General features: G+C 60.2%; 1 protein-coding gene across 6 annotated transcripts in view; it reads right to left on the reverse strand.

Moving 5' to 3' along the window:
• Positions 1–13,035, reverse strand: part of PWWP2B (PWWP domain containing 2B) — a 58,777-nt gene that overhangs the window by 34,673 nt on the left and 11,069 nt on the right. For 3 of the 6 annotated variants that reach the window (XR_002477674.2, XR_002477675.2, XM_021666132.2), the window contains exon 1: positions 3,365–3,489. The exons of 1 other annotated variant lie outside the window; for it this stretch is intronic. Coding sequence is in view for 2 of the 5 variants with exons in the window: in XM_021666132.2 (XP_021521807.1) it covers positions 3,365–3,489 (125 nt within the window). In the remaining 3 variants the exon portion in view is untranslated. Of the gene's footprint in view, positions 1–1,835; positions 2,703–3,364; positions 3,517–13,035 lie in introns of those variants that run through there. 2 more of the 6 variants (XM_021666131.2, XM_012477502.3) reach the window with 2 other exon arrangements.

Genomic DNA, 13,035 nt, shown 5'->3' on the forward strand with positions numbered 1-13,035 from the left:
TCCACAGACCAGGGCCGAGAGACGGCCTGGGCCCACGTGGCAGCCTCCTGTCCTCCCTCCTGGGCCCACATTCCCCCTGGACCTTCCTTCCTCACTCTCTGTGAGGAAAGGCCACCCTGTTGTGGCCTAAAGAGGTAAGGAAAACGTGGCTCTGGAGCAGGAACAGACAGTCCCCGTGCAGCCCAGGTCAGCCCCGAGGCCAGCACCCAGGCCTGCCTCGGCTGTGCTGCAGTGTAGTCTCCACACAGCCCTGCAGACACCCACAGCAGGACCAGGCCAGCACTTGGGAAACAGGGCGGGCAGGTCAGGCCTGCTGGGGGCAGTGGGGCCTCCCGGGGCCAGCTCTCTCAGGCTGGCAGGAGAAGCCACAGCCTAAACACTGGGGGCCCCTCTTCCGGAGCCCCACAACAGGAGACTGCCCCACCCTGTGGGCACCCACCCACCCCAGGATCTCCAGGGGAGAGCAGGTGGGGCCAGGTGGCCATGGCTGGCCTCCTGTGTCCTGGACTCAAGGGTGTATGAGCCATGGACATGGTCCCTCTCTCAGCCCTGGGGGGCTCCCCCAGGAGCACAAAGCCAGGCCCCCACCCCACACCCTCCTCACCCACTCGCTCAGTTGCCACCCCCTTGAGACGCTGCCAAGATCGGCCATGCTGGCCAGGCCCCTTGGTGCCCTGGGCGGGGATGCACTAGGCCAAGGTCCCTCTCAGTCCCCAAGGGCAGGGGCACATCCCATCACCACCGCAGCACCCGCACAGTGGTCCCGGCCCAGGCGCTCCCCCTCAGTCCCTGGCAGTGCAGCCTCCACCAGGACAGGTGCAGCCAGGACGAAACTCAGCGTGCCCGTCTGCCGGGACAGGCCGTGTCCGGGGTTCCTTGCGCAGAGGACTAGCCCACACTCGGCGCTTCGCCTGTCCTCAGGCCACCCCTCAGCCGGGGCCTCCCACCCAGGGTCCTCAACCAGAAGCGTACCCCCAAATCACCCAGAAAACACAGGTCAGGGCAAGGCCTGGGTCATCAAAACTGTGGAAGGAATCCCCACATTGGCCCAGATGCAAGAAAGATCACCGGAGGCTGCCTGCTCCGGGCTCAGCCCACTCCCCGGCACACAGTAGGTGCACAGTGAACTCACCCAGATGCACACACAGCCTGACACTCGAGAATTTTGCTTCAGATCACATGGCCTTCCGGCACGGGGCCAGGCAATTCCACCGGCCTGCCAGGCCCTGTCCCCTCTGCTTTGTGAACAAGGGAGAGAATGGCATCTCCCAAACAGGCCGACAACAGACGCCGGCTGCCGGGCCCATCTCAACCCGAATCCGGGCGCCTGTGTGAGCGGGGCGCCGTTCCCGAAGGACTGCTCCGAACAGGTGCCTGGCTGCCCGCCGCCTGCGCTGAACAGAATCCGCAAAATGCCCGCTGCTCTGGGATCCACAGGTTCCCTGAGGTGGGCGGACACCTGTCACAGGGCTCCCTGCAGCTCTTCTCTGAGTCAGCACCCACACTTGAGGACTGGGCCTCCACTGTCACACTCGGGAGATAAGGGTGGGCACCATGCCCTGAAGAGGAACTGGCATCTGGGAAGGCAGGACTGGAAACAGGAGCTCTGGACTCAGAATACAAGGACGGAGAACCGGCAGAGAGAATCAGGCACGGGGGAGATGACGGGGAGGGGCGTGGGGCAGCAGTCCCTCCAGGACAAGCCTCAGGGCTGGGGTCAGGGAGCTGAGAACCAGCCGGAGAGATCCAGGCACGGGGAAAGGACGGGGAGGGCCGAGGGGCAGGGGTCCTTCCAGGACAAGCCTCGAGGCCGGAGGTCAGGAGCCTGCCTCTACCTTCAGATTCCCCACAAGGACAACGGGGCCAGCCCAGGGCACCAAGGGTGGCTGCTGAGTGGCTGCATCGGCAGAGGCCGGGCTCCCAGCTCCGTGGGCGGCTCTGGTTACAGCTGAATGTGGCGGGCAGGGTTGACACCCATGCATCCTACAGCTGCCAGTTCCCACGCCGGGGGTCCCATCGGACCTGGTTTTTTCCACAAAGGGGAGGCGGTAGTGTAGATTTGCAAACCAGGTTAGCCCTGGGCCTCGGGGAGGAGCGCCTGCGGCCACTGCAGATACTCGGCCTCCGCTGTCCTGAGTCAGCGAGCCGGGAAATGGGCGAGCCTCTGCTGCTGGTGGCCCTCTCCAGGGAGGAAAGGCCAGACACGGTGCTGCAGGTTTGGCAGGGGTGCGGCCCTCAGGACCAGGACCAAGCCCAAGCCTGACTGCTGGAGGAAGCTGAGGCCGGCGGTGGAGGGGGATGGCAGCTCCCAGGTGGCGATCAGCAGCCCCTAAGTGTCGCTCCATCCTGCCCCAGCACTCCCGGCGGTAGCCCACACGGAGCGGGCACAGCCACATGGGAGCCATATGTTAAATCACGTGACTTGGGCACAAATGGCTCCTGGCACATCTAATGAAGAGATAACGTCTTCGAAATAATTGTGGCAGGAACATGGTCCTCCCTGCTAATTCATGTCACCGGGTGAAAATCTGGGCTCCACTGAGGGAAAAAGTTGGGCCTTTAAAAGAGGAGCCTTTTCCGGCTCCCAGTTTCAAAAGAAAGCCGTGCAGGAGTGCAGCAAGGCCACAGCCTGATTAATGCCTAATCATTTATCTGGCGGCGACAGCTCCCTGTCACGTGACTCCGCGTCCAGGAGGCTCATGTGCACTGCCTGGGTCCCTGAAGCCCCGCACAGGTGCCTCTCTGGAGGGGCTGCCCGCCCTGCCCAGCGCCCCCACCCAGGAAGCGGGGCTCCCGGGGGATGCACACGCGGCTCCCACAACTTGCGCGTCTTCGCTCCCCCGTGACTCAGGGCTCCGTGGCCTGAAACTGTTCTTCAATCGCACAGCTGGGCGCAACTGCTCTCCCCAGCCCAGACCTCGGCCGCGGAGTCGCTCCTGGCAGCCCGGGCCCGCGGCCTTGGACAGGGCACCCCCACCTGTGAGTAATTGCCGGGGCCGGGCCACGGCGCGCCTGACCCTCCCCCCTTTAACGACAATTCTGCAACAGCGGAATTCAACAGTGTGTCTGAACAAAGAAAAGTGCGTTAATTACAGCAGACGCGTGGAGTTCCGGGACCCCCGCCCCGCGCCCCGCGCCCCCCACCGGCCGCGCGTTCTCCCGCCCCGGAAAGTCGCGACGACTTTGAGAGCCACTTTCCCCCCCAAGCGGCGGCCGCGCTCAAGCGCCCCGAAACCGGGCTCGGCAGAAACCGAAAGCGGGCGCCGGGGCCGCACCGCCCCTCCCCGCAGCCGGGTCCCAAGTCTCGGGAGGCGACGGGGTGTCTGGGGGGACCCGGGGCGTCCCGGCCCGCGCCCCCGCTCACTTTTTCGTGCAGTCCAGCAGGATCCCGGCGAAGCTGCGCTCGCCGCAGCTCACGGTGACCACCAGCGCGCCGTTGACGACCTGCTCCACCCGCACGGGCAGCCGGCAGCCGGCGCGCGGCTCCATGCTCCCGCCGCGTCCCAGGCCGCCCCCGCCCCGCCGCCGCCGCCGCCGCCGCCGCCGCCGCCGCCGGGTCAGCCCCGCGCGTGACGCCGCCCCGCGGCCGCCTGACGTCACAAAGCTCCGCTGGGGCGGCCGCCACCGCCGAGCCGGGCCGGGGGCGCGCGGCCGCGGGCTTGGCTCCCGGGGACCCCGCCCGCCGCCGCGTCCCGGGATTGCTGCGACCGCACGCAGAGCTGGGCCGGACGCGCGCTGCGGACCCCGCGCTGGGGAGGGGGCTGCGCCCGGGCTCGCGGACACGCCGACCGGGGGCGTCCCCTGGCATGGGAGGACCCGAGAGCCGCGAGCCTGGGGGCGCGAGGGACCCCCGTCCTGGCGGCAGCCCCGGGACCCCATCCCCCGCTCCCCGGCCCGGGGCCGCCCGGGCCCCTCCCCCTCCCGCTCCAGCCCCGGGCCCCTCCCCGCGGCCCTGCCCGGCGCACTCCTTCCCTCCCTCCCCTGTGGCCCGGGTGCCCCCGCCTGGGGTCGGCCGCCCGCGTGTCCTGGCAGCGCCCCGCGCAGGGCTCTGGTGGCCCCGGGCTCTGCGGAGAGGAAGTCCCGGGCGGCGCGCGCAGGAAGCCGGTGGGGCCGGGCGAGGAGACGCGGGGCGCCCGGGGCAGCGGCCTAGTGTCGCCCTCGCCGCGTGGGGTCGGGACAGCGGGTCCTCCCACTGGGCTCGGCGCCTCTCGGGGCGACAGGCGGGCGCGCCCGGCTCAAGGCCAGCCTGCGCGCCCGGGGGTGGCCGGCACCGGGGCCCGGGAGGGTGACTGTCCTGAGGTCTCTGTCGAGAGCGCCCCTTCGTGTGGCAGAGCCGAGGGGCCAGGCGCACCTCCGCCAGTTTACAAAGGAAGCAGCCTCCTTCCCCAGCGGCAGGGGCTCCCCGCGGGCGGGGAGTGGGGGTGACTGCGCCGGAGCCTCGGCCGGGACCCCGCAGTCGTCAAGGCCCCTGACTTCCTCCCCCAGCATCAGCGCTTCTGCACCCGGCTCAGAACACAGGGCCTGGCCTGTGGCGGTGACCTTGGCCCCGGGCCGGGCTTCTGAGCCGGGCTGGCCGCACCTGAAGGGGCCTGGAGGCGGGGCGGGAACCGCGGAGTTGTCAGGGCGACCCAGCGCCGCCCACGGCTCCTCCCAGCGTGGGAAGGGAGGACCACCACCCCGGCTACCGCCGGGAACACTCGGGCCCTGGCGCCGCTCGACCTCGCCGGAGGAGCCGCGGAGAGGAGCCTGGAGGAGTGAGGGAGCCCGCGGGGCCTGGGGCACCTGACCGTCCCGGGTAGTACAGGGGTGGGGGCCGAGGACTAATGAGCCAGGGGTCTGGCCAGGGACAGTCCCAGAGGAGGCCTGGGAGCCCAGCTGTCCTCCTCTGTGTGGACTGTGGCTCCTGCCAACACCAAGCCCTTGCTGCATCATCAGACACTTCAAGGCACCCCGCTGTCCAGGGTCAGCCAGCCCCTCCCCACTGGCCTCCAGGCCTGTAGAGCAGCCTGCCCGCTGTCCTGCCCACAGGCCTCTGAGTCTGCCTCTTCCAGGGTGGGGCTGACTTTGGAGGAGACATGACAGGCAGCAGGGACCCCCTTGCCACCCTGACCTGTGTTGGGCTCAGCGGCCTCCCAAGGCTGCCCACCTGCTTGGCTCTTCTCCCTGCCTGCTGGAGAGGCCTGCTGGGCACTGCCCTTCCTGGGCACTGGGGACGGCCAGGGCGGGGCAAATCAGCTTTCAGGCTGGTGGGGCCAGCATGGGGTGAGGCTTATGCACAGGGGGCTGTATGTGGGTAAGGGGGTCCAGAAAGAGTGCCCAGGGAGCTGTCGGGGGAGCACCAGCATCCACCAGGGCCCCACCTGGAGGCCACCAGGTGGGCAAAAGCAAGGGCTACCGAGGTAGGGGTGGGGGTAGTCAGGAGTCCCTGCAGGGTGTCTGTGTGTGCATGGGGCTCCTGGTGACTCCCTACGCCAGCAGGAGGTACAATTCGGCGGCGGGGGGGGGGCGGGCAGAGGGAGCCACTTGTGGACTTGCTGGGCTTTGGGTGGGACCAAGGCTGGGTGGTGGAGGGCAGGAGCAGGGAAGAGGGTCTGGGGCACAGAGGGCCGGATGGATGCACCCCACAGCTGGCAGGTCTGGCACGAGAGGGGAAGAGGGCAGTGAGGGGCATGGCTGGTCCCTGGCACCTCCTGCCCCTCTGCCCTGCCCACCTTCCCTCTGCCCCTGCCCCTCTGGCCAGTGCTATGTGCTGTGTATTTTTAAGTGAACTTGGAAGCCGTTTTTAAAACGTGCTCTCCACTAGGTAAGGTATAAAAAAAGACCATCTGCAGACAGGGAGACCATTTTTGCAACTGAAATGGTGGCTGTTCAAGGCCCACCTCAGCAGCCCTGCCCCGCTGACTTGCTCCCCACAGGCTTCCTGCCCGCTCCAACCTTCTCGTTTAAGAAGGCCATGGGAGTTTCCAGAGTCCCTAATTAAAATGCAGATGTCCTTGGGGGCCTCACTGGCCCAGGCGTCCCCTCCTGTCTGACCCTGTATTCGGGGTTGGGGGGCTGCCCCAGGCTTGCCGCTCTGAGCATCTCCCCAGGGGCCACCTGCTTGTGCCAGTCAGTGAGTTCTGCCCAGTCCTGGAAAGGACCCTGGGTCATGGGGCCGGCGCTGCCCACAGTAAGAGGACATCGAGCTGCCTGGCTGGGCTGGAGAGGAGCTTCAGGAGTGCGTCCCTGGCTGGGGCAAAAAGCCCAAGAGGGGAAAGAGAGGCACCTCCAAGGTCACATTTCGTCTTCAAGAGACCTGGTCCAAACAAAAGGCCCTAAAGCCTTCCTCCCCGGCTGCAGGCACAGCTGCAGCAAAGTCCGGGACACGCCCAGCTCAGGCGGCCCAGCCAGTCGGATGGGGCAGGCTAAGGGGACGGGAGACTGCCCTAAGCTTCCACTGGGGCTGGGGGTGGGTGACCAGGAGTAGGCAGGATGGGTGGCCAGAAGGGGTACAGTTGGGGGAGGGACAGGCGGCTCGGCCTCCATGTCCCCTGAGACAGCAGGGGACAGGCAGAAACCCTGCAGGCCACCTCCCCTGACACAGCAGAGGGGAGGCGGGAACCCTGTAGGCCACCTCCCCTCAGGGTCTGCCTCCCCTGCGGTCCTTGGAGGAGCTCAGATTTGCGGTCCCCAGCAGCCTGGCTCACTGCCATCACCAGCTCCATGCCCGCCCCTCGTCTTTCAGGTCACTCGCCCAGCTCCGAGCTCAGCGGGCCCCCTGACTGCCGGATCTGGACCCGCCCAGCACTGTCCTGCACTACGTAGTCACTGAGACTTGGGAAGGAGTGCTGAGCAGGTGCTCAGCCTCTGTGGGTCTCTTCCACGAGATGAGGCTTACAGGGGCCTCCCCATGACTGAGGTGCAGCCACAGCCTGGCCTGTGCCCAGCCTGCTCCAGAATTGCCTGGCCAGCCAGCTGGTGTCCCCCCAACCCCCAACACACCTGGGCTTGCTTGATCTTACTGGAGCTCACCGGGGCCTGGCTGTGTTTGGGTCTCACGCAGCACAGAGGTGCTTCTGAGCTGGATCAAAGGTGGTCAAGGTGGAGGCCTCGAGGGCCACAGCCATGTCAGAGAGCACAGATTTCTCCAGAGCTGTTGCCCAGAGCCAGAGGTGGGGATGGGCCTTGAGGCTGGGACCCAGGCCGCCTCATGGCAAGCCTCATGCCCACAGCAGCTGTGGAAGGCAGGAGACAGCACACCTTTAATAATGAGGCCTGCTCTGATTCCAGCAGGCGATCCTCTCTCATTCTAGAAGCCTGGACAGAGTGGGGCACAGGAGCACACCAGCCTCCTCCAAGGTGTCTGGCAGGGACACACACTCCTTGTCCATTGTCATGTCCTCTGAGGCAGGGGCTCAAGGCAATCTTTGCAAATGCTGAGCCCAGGAACCCTTGACCTTCCGGCAGGCCACGGATCCTTTGAGCAGCGTTTGTGTTCTGCTCCAGCCTGGAAGCCCTTGGAGGGCAGGCTGTGGGTCTGCAAGGCTGACTTTGTCCTGTCTGGCCGCCTGCAGGGGCTGGTCTGGAGCTCGGTCCCTGCCCCGAGGGTTATCAGGAGGATCTAGGGCCACATTCCCCGAGGCAGTATCTCAAAGGACTGGCTGGGACAGAACCTGGCAGGACTCCACTGGAGGGGCTGCAGAGAGCTGGGCAGGCACATGACTCTGAGGCCAGACCACTGGAGTCCTGCCAGGGCCTTGGGGAGACTGCCACCTCCCCTGTGCGTCAGTGTCCTCCTCTGTAAAGCAGGAATAATAAGGGTGCCTATCATGTAGGCTTGTACTGGAGAGTAAATAAGTCAATAAACATGAGATACTTAGTACAGCACAAGCCCCAGTAAGGCCTCTGTGAGTCAGCTGCCATCACCATCATCAACACTTTTGTCACTGTCACCACCGTCACCACCATCGCCATCACAACCTCCACCATCACCATCATGACCATCACCATCCCACCTCCCCCATCACCACCACCACTATCAGCACCATCACCATTATCACCACCATCACAATCACTACCACCACCATCATCACAAACTCCACCATCACCAGTACTGTCATCATGATCACCATCCCACCTCCTCCACCGCTATCACCACCATCACCATCACCATCATCACCACCACCGCCATCTCCATATAACCATCACCATCACCATCAGGACCATCACCACCATCTCCATATCACCATCACCATCACCATCAGGACCATCACCACCATCTCCATATCACCATCACCATCATCACCACCACCACCATCTCCATATCACCATCACCATCATCACCACCACCACATCTCCATATCACCATCACCATCAACACCACCACCACATCTCCATATCATCATCACCATCAGCACCACAACCACCATCTCCATATCACCATCACCATCACCACCACCACCATCACCATATCACCATCACCATCATCACCACCACCACCATCTCCATATCACCATCACCATCACCACCACCACCATCTCCATATCACCATCACCATCATCACCACCACCACCATCTCCGTATCGCCATCACCATCATCACCACCACCACCATCTCCATATCACCATCACCATCATCACCACCACCACCATCTCCATATCACCATCACCACCATCACCACCACCACATCTCCATATCACCATCACCATCAGCACCACCACCACCATCAGCACCACCACCACCATCTCCATATCACCATCACCATCACCACCACCACCATCTCCATATCACCATCACCATCATCACCACCACCACCATCTCCATATCACCATCACCATCACCACCAACACCATCTCCATATCACCATCACCATCATCACCACCACCACCATCTCCATATCACCATCACCATCACCATCAGGACCATCACCACCATCTCCATATCACCATCACCATCACCATCAGGACCATCACCACCATCTCAATATCACCATCACCATCACCATCAGGACCATCACCACCATCTCCATATTACCATCACCATCATCACCACCACCATGATCTCCATATCACCATCACCATCACCACCACCACCATCTCCATATCACCATCACCATCATCACCACCACCACCATCTCCATATCACCGTCACCATCACCATCAGGACCATCACCACCATCTCCATATCACCATCACCATCACCATCAGGACCATCACCACCATCTCCATATCACCATCACCATCACCACCATCACCACCATCTCCATATCACCATCACCATCATCACCACCACCACCATCTCCATATCACCATCACCATAATCACCACCACCACATCTCCATATCACCATCACCATCAGCACCACCACCACCATCAGCACCACTACCACCATCTCCATATCACCATCACCATCACCACCACCACCATCTCCATATCACCATCACCATCATCAACACCACCACCATCTCCATATCACCATCACCATCACCACCAACACCATCTCCATATCACCATCACCATCATCACCACCACCACCATCTCCATATCACCATCACCATCACCATCAGAACCATCACCACCATCTCCATATCACCATCACCATCACCATCAGGACCATCACCACCATCTCAATATCACCATCACCATCACCATCAGGACCATCACCACCATCTCCATATTACCATCACCATCATCACCACCAACACCATCTCCATATCACCATCACCATCACCACCACCACCATCTCCATATCACCATCACGATCATCAACACCACAATCTCCATATCACCATCACCATCAGCACCACCACCACCATCTCCATATCATCATCACCATCAGCACCACCACCACCATCTCCATATCACCATCACCATCACCACCACCACCATCATCTCCATATCACCATCACCATCACCATCAGGACCATCAACACCATCTCCATATCACCATCACCATCACCATCAAGACCATCACCACCATCTCCATATCACCATCACCATCATCACCACCACCACCATCTCCATATCACCATCACCATCATCACCACCAGCACATCTCCATATCACCATCACCATCAGCACCAAGACCACCATCTCCATATCACCGTCACCATCAGCACCACCACCACCATCTCCATATCACCATCACCATCATCATCACCACCACCATCTCCATATCACCATCACCAACATCACCAACACCACATCTCCATATCACCATCACCATCAGCACCACCACCACCATCTCCATATCACTGTCACCATCAGCACCACCACCACCATCTCCATATCACCATCACCATCACCACCACCACCATCTCCATATCACCATCACCATCATCACCACCACCATCTCCATATCACCATCACCATCACCACCACCACCATCTCCATATCACCATCACCATCATCACCACCACCACCATCTCCATATCACCATCACCATCACCACCACCACCATCTCCATATCATCATCACCATCAGCAGCACCACCACCATCTCCATATCACCATCACCATCACCACCACCACCATCTCCATATCACCATCACCACCACCACCATCTCCATATCACCATCACCATCACCACCACCACCACCACCATCTCCATATCATCATCACCATCATCACCACCACCATCATCACCACCACCACCATCTCCATATCACCATCACCACCACCACCACCATCTCCATATCACCATCACCATCATCAACACCACCACCATCTCCACCACCACCACCATCTCCATATCACCATCACCATCACCACCATCTCCATATCACCATCACCATCATCACCACCACCACCACCACCATCTCCATATCACCATCACCATCATCACCACCACCACCATCTCCATATCACCATCACCATCACCATCACCACCACCACCATCTCCATATCACCATCACCATCAGCACCACCACCACCATCTCCATATCACCATCACCATCATCACCACCACCACCATCTCCATATCAGCATCACCACCACCACCACCATCTCCATATTACCATCACCATCATCACCACCACCACCATCTCCATATCACCGTCACCATCACCACCACCACCATCTCCATATCATCATCACCATCAGCACCACCACCACCATCTCCATATCACCATCACCATCATCACCACCACCACCATCTCCATATCACCATCACTATCACCACCACCACCATCTCCATATCACCATCACCATCATCACCACCACCACCATCTACATATCACCATCACCATCACCACCACCACAATCTCCATATCACCATCACCATCACCACCACCACCATCTCCATATCACCATCGCCATCATCACCACCACCACCATCTCCATATCACCATCGCCATCATCACCACCACCATCTCCATATCACCATCGCCATCACCACCACCACCATCTCCATATCACCATCACCATCATCACCACCACCACCATCTCCATATCACCATCACCATCATCACCACCACCACCATCTCCATATCACCATCACCATCATCACCACCACCACCATCTCCATATCACCATCACCATCATCACCACCACCACCACCACCATCTCCATATCAGCATCACCACCACCACCACCATCTCCATATCACCATCACCATCATCACCACCACCACCATCTCCATATCACCATCACCATCACCATCACCACCACCACCATCTCCATATCACCATCACCACCACCACCATCTCCATATCACCATCACCATCACCACCACCACCACCACCATCTCCATATCATCATCACCATCATCACCACCACCATCATCACCACCACCACCATCTCCATATCACCATCACCACCACCACCACCATCTCCATATCACCATCACCATCATCAACACCACCACCATCTCCACCACCACCACCATCTCCATATCACCATCACCATCACCACCATCTCCATATCACCATCACCATCATCACCACCACCACCACCACCATCTCCATATCACCATCACCATCATCACCACCACCACCATCTCCATATCACCATCACCATCACCATCACCATCACCACCACCACCATCTCCATATCACCATCACCATCAGCACCACCACCGCCATCTCCATATCACCATCACCATCATCACCACCACCACCATCTCCATATCAGCATCACCACCACCACCACCATCTCCATATTACCATCACCATCATCACCACCACCACCATCTCCATATCACCATCACCATCACCACCACCACCATCTCCATATCATCATCACCATCAGCACCACCACCACCATCTCCATATCACCATCACCATCATCACCACCACCACCATCTCCATATCACCATCACTATCACCACCACCACCATCTCCATATCACCATCACCATCATCACCACCACCACCATCTACATATCACCATCACCATCACCACCACCACAATCTCCATATCACCATCACCATCACCACCACCACCATCTCCATATCACCATCGCCATCATCACCACCACCACCATCTCCATATCACCATCGCCATCATCACCACCACCATCTCCATATCACCATCGCCATCACCACCACCACCATCTCCATATCACCATCACCATCATCACCACCACCACCATCTCCATATCACCATCACCATCATCACCACCACCACCATCTCCATATCACCATCACCATCATCACCACCACCACCATCTCCATATCACCATCACCATCATCACCACCACCACCACCACCATCTCCATATCAGCATCACCACCACCACCACCATCTCCATATCACCATCACCATCATCACCACCACCACCATCTCCATATCACCATCACCATCACCATCACCACCACCACCATCTCCATATCACCATCACCATCACCACCACCACCACCATCTCCATATCACCATCACCATCATCACCACCACCACCATCTCCATATCACCATCACCACCACCACCACCATCTCCATATCACCATCACCATCATCAACACCACCACCATCTCCACCACCACCACCATCTCCATATCACCATCACCATCACCACCATCTCCATATCACCATCACCATCATCACCACCACCACCACCACCATCT

Source organism: Aotus nancymaae, unplaced genomic scaffold (assembly GCF_030222135.1).
Source record: "Aotus nancymaae isolate 86718 unplaced genomic scaffold, 86718_ANA_hifiasm-v0.15.2.pri h1tg000193l, whole genome shotgun sequence".
NCBI lineage: Eukaryota > Metazoa > Chordata > Mammalia > Primates > Aotidae > Aotus > Aotus nancymaae.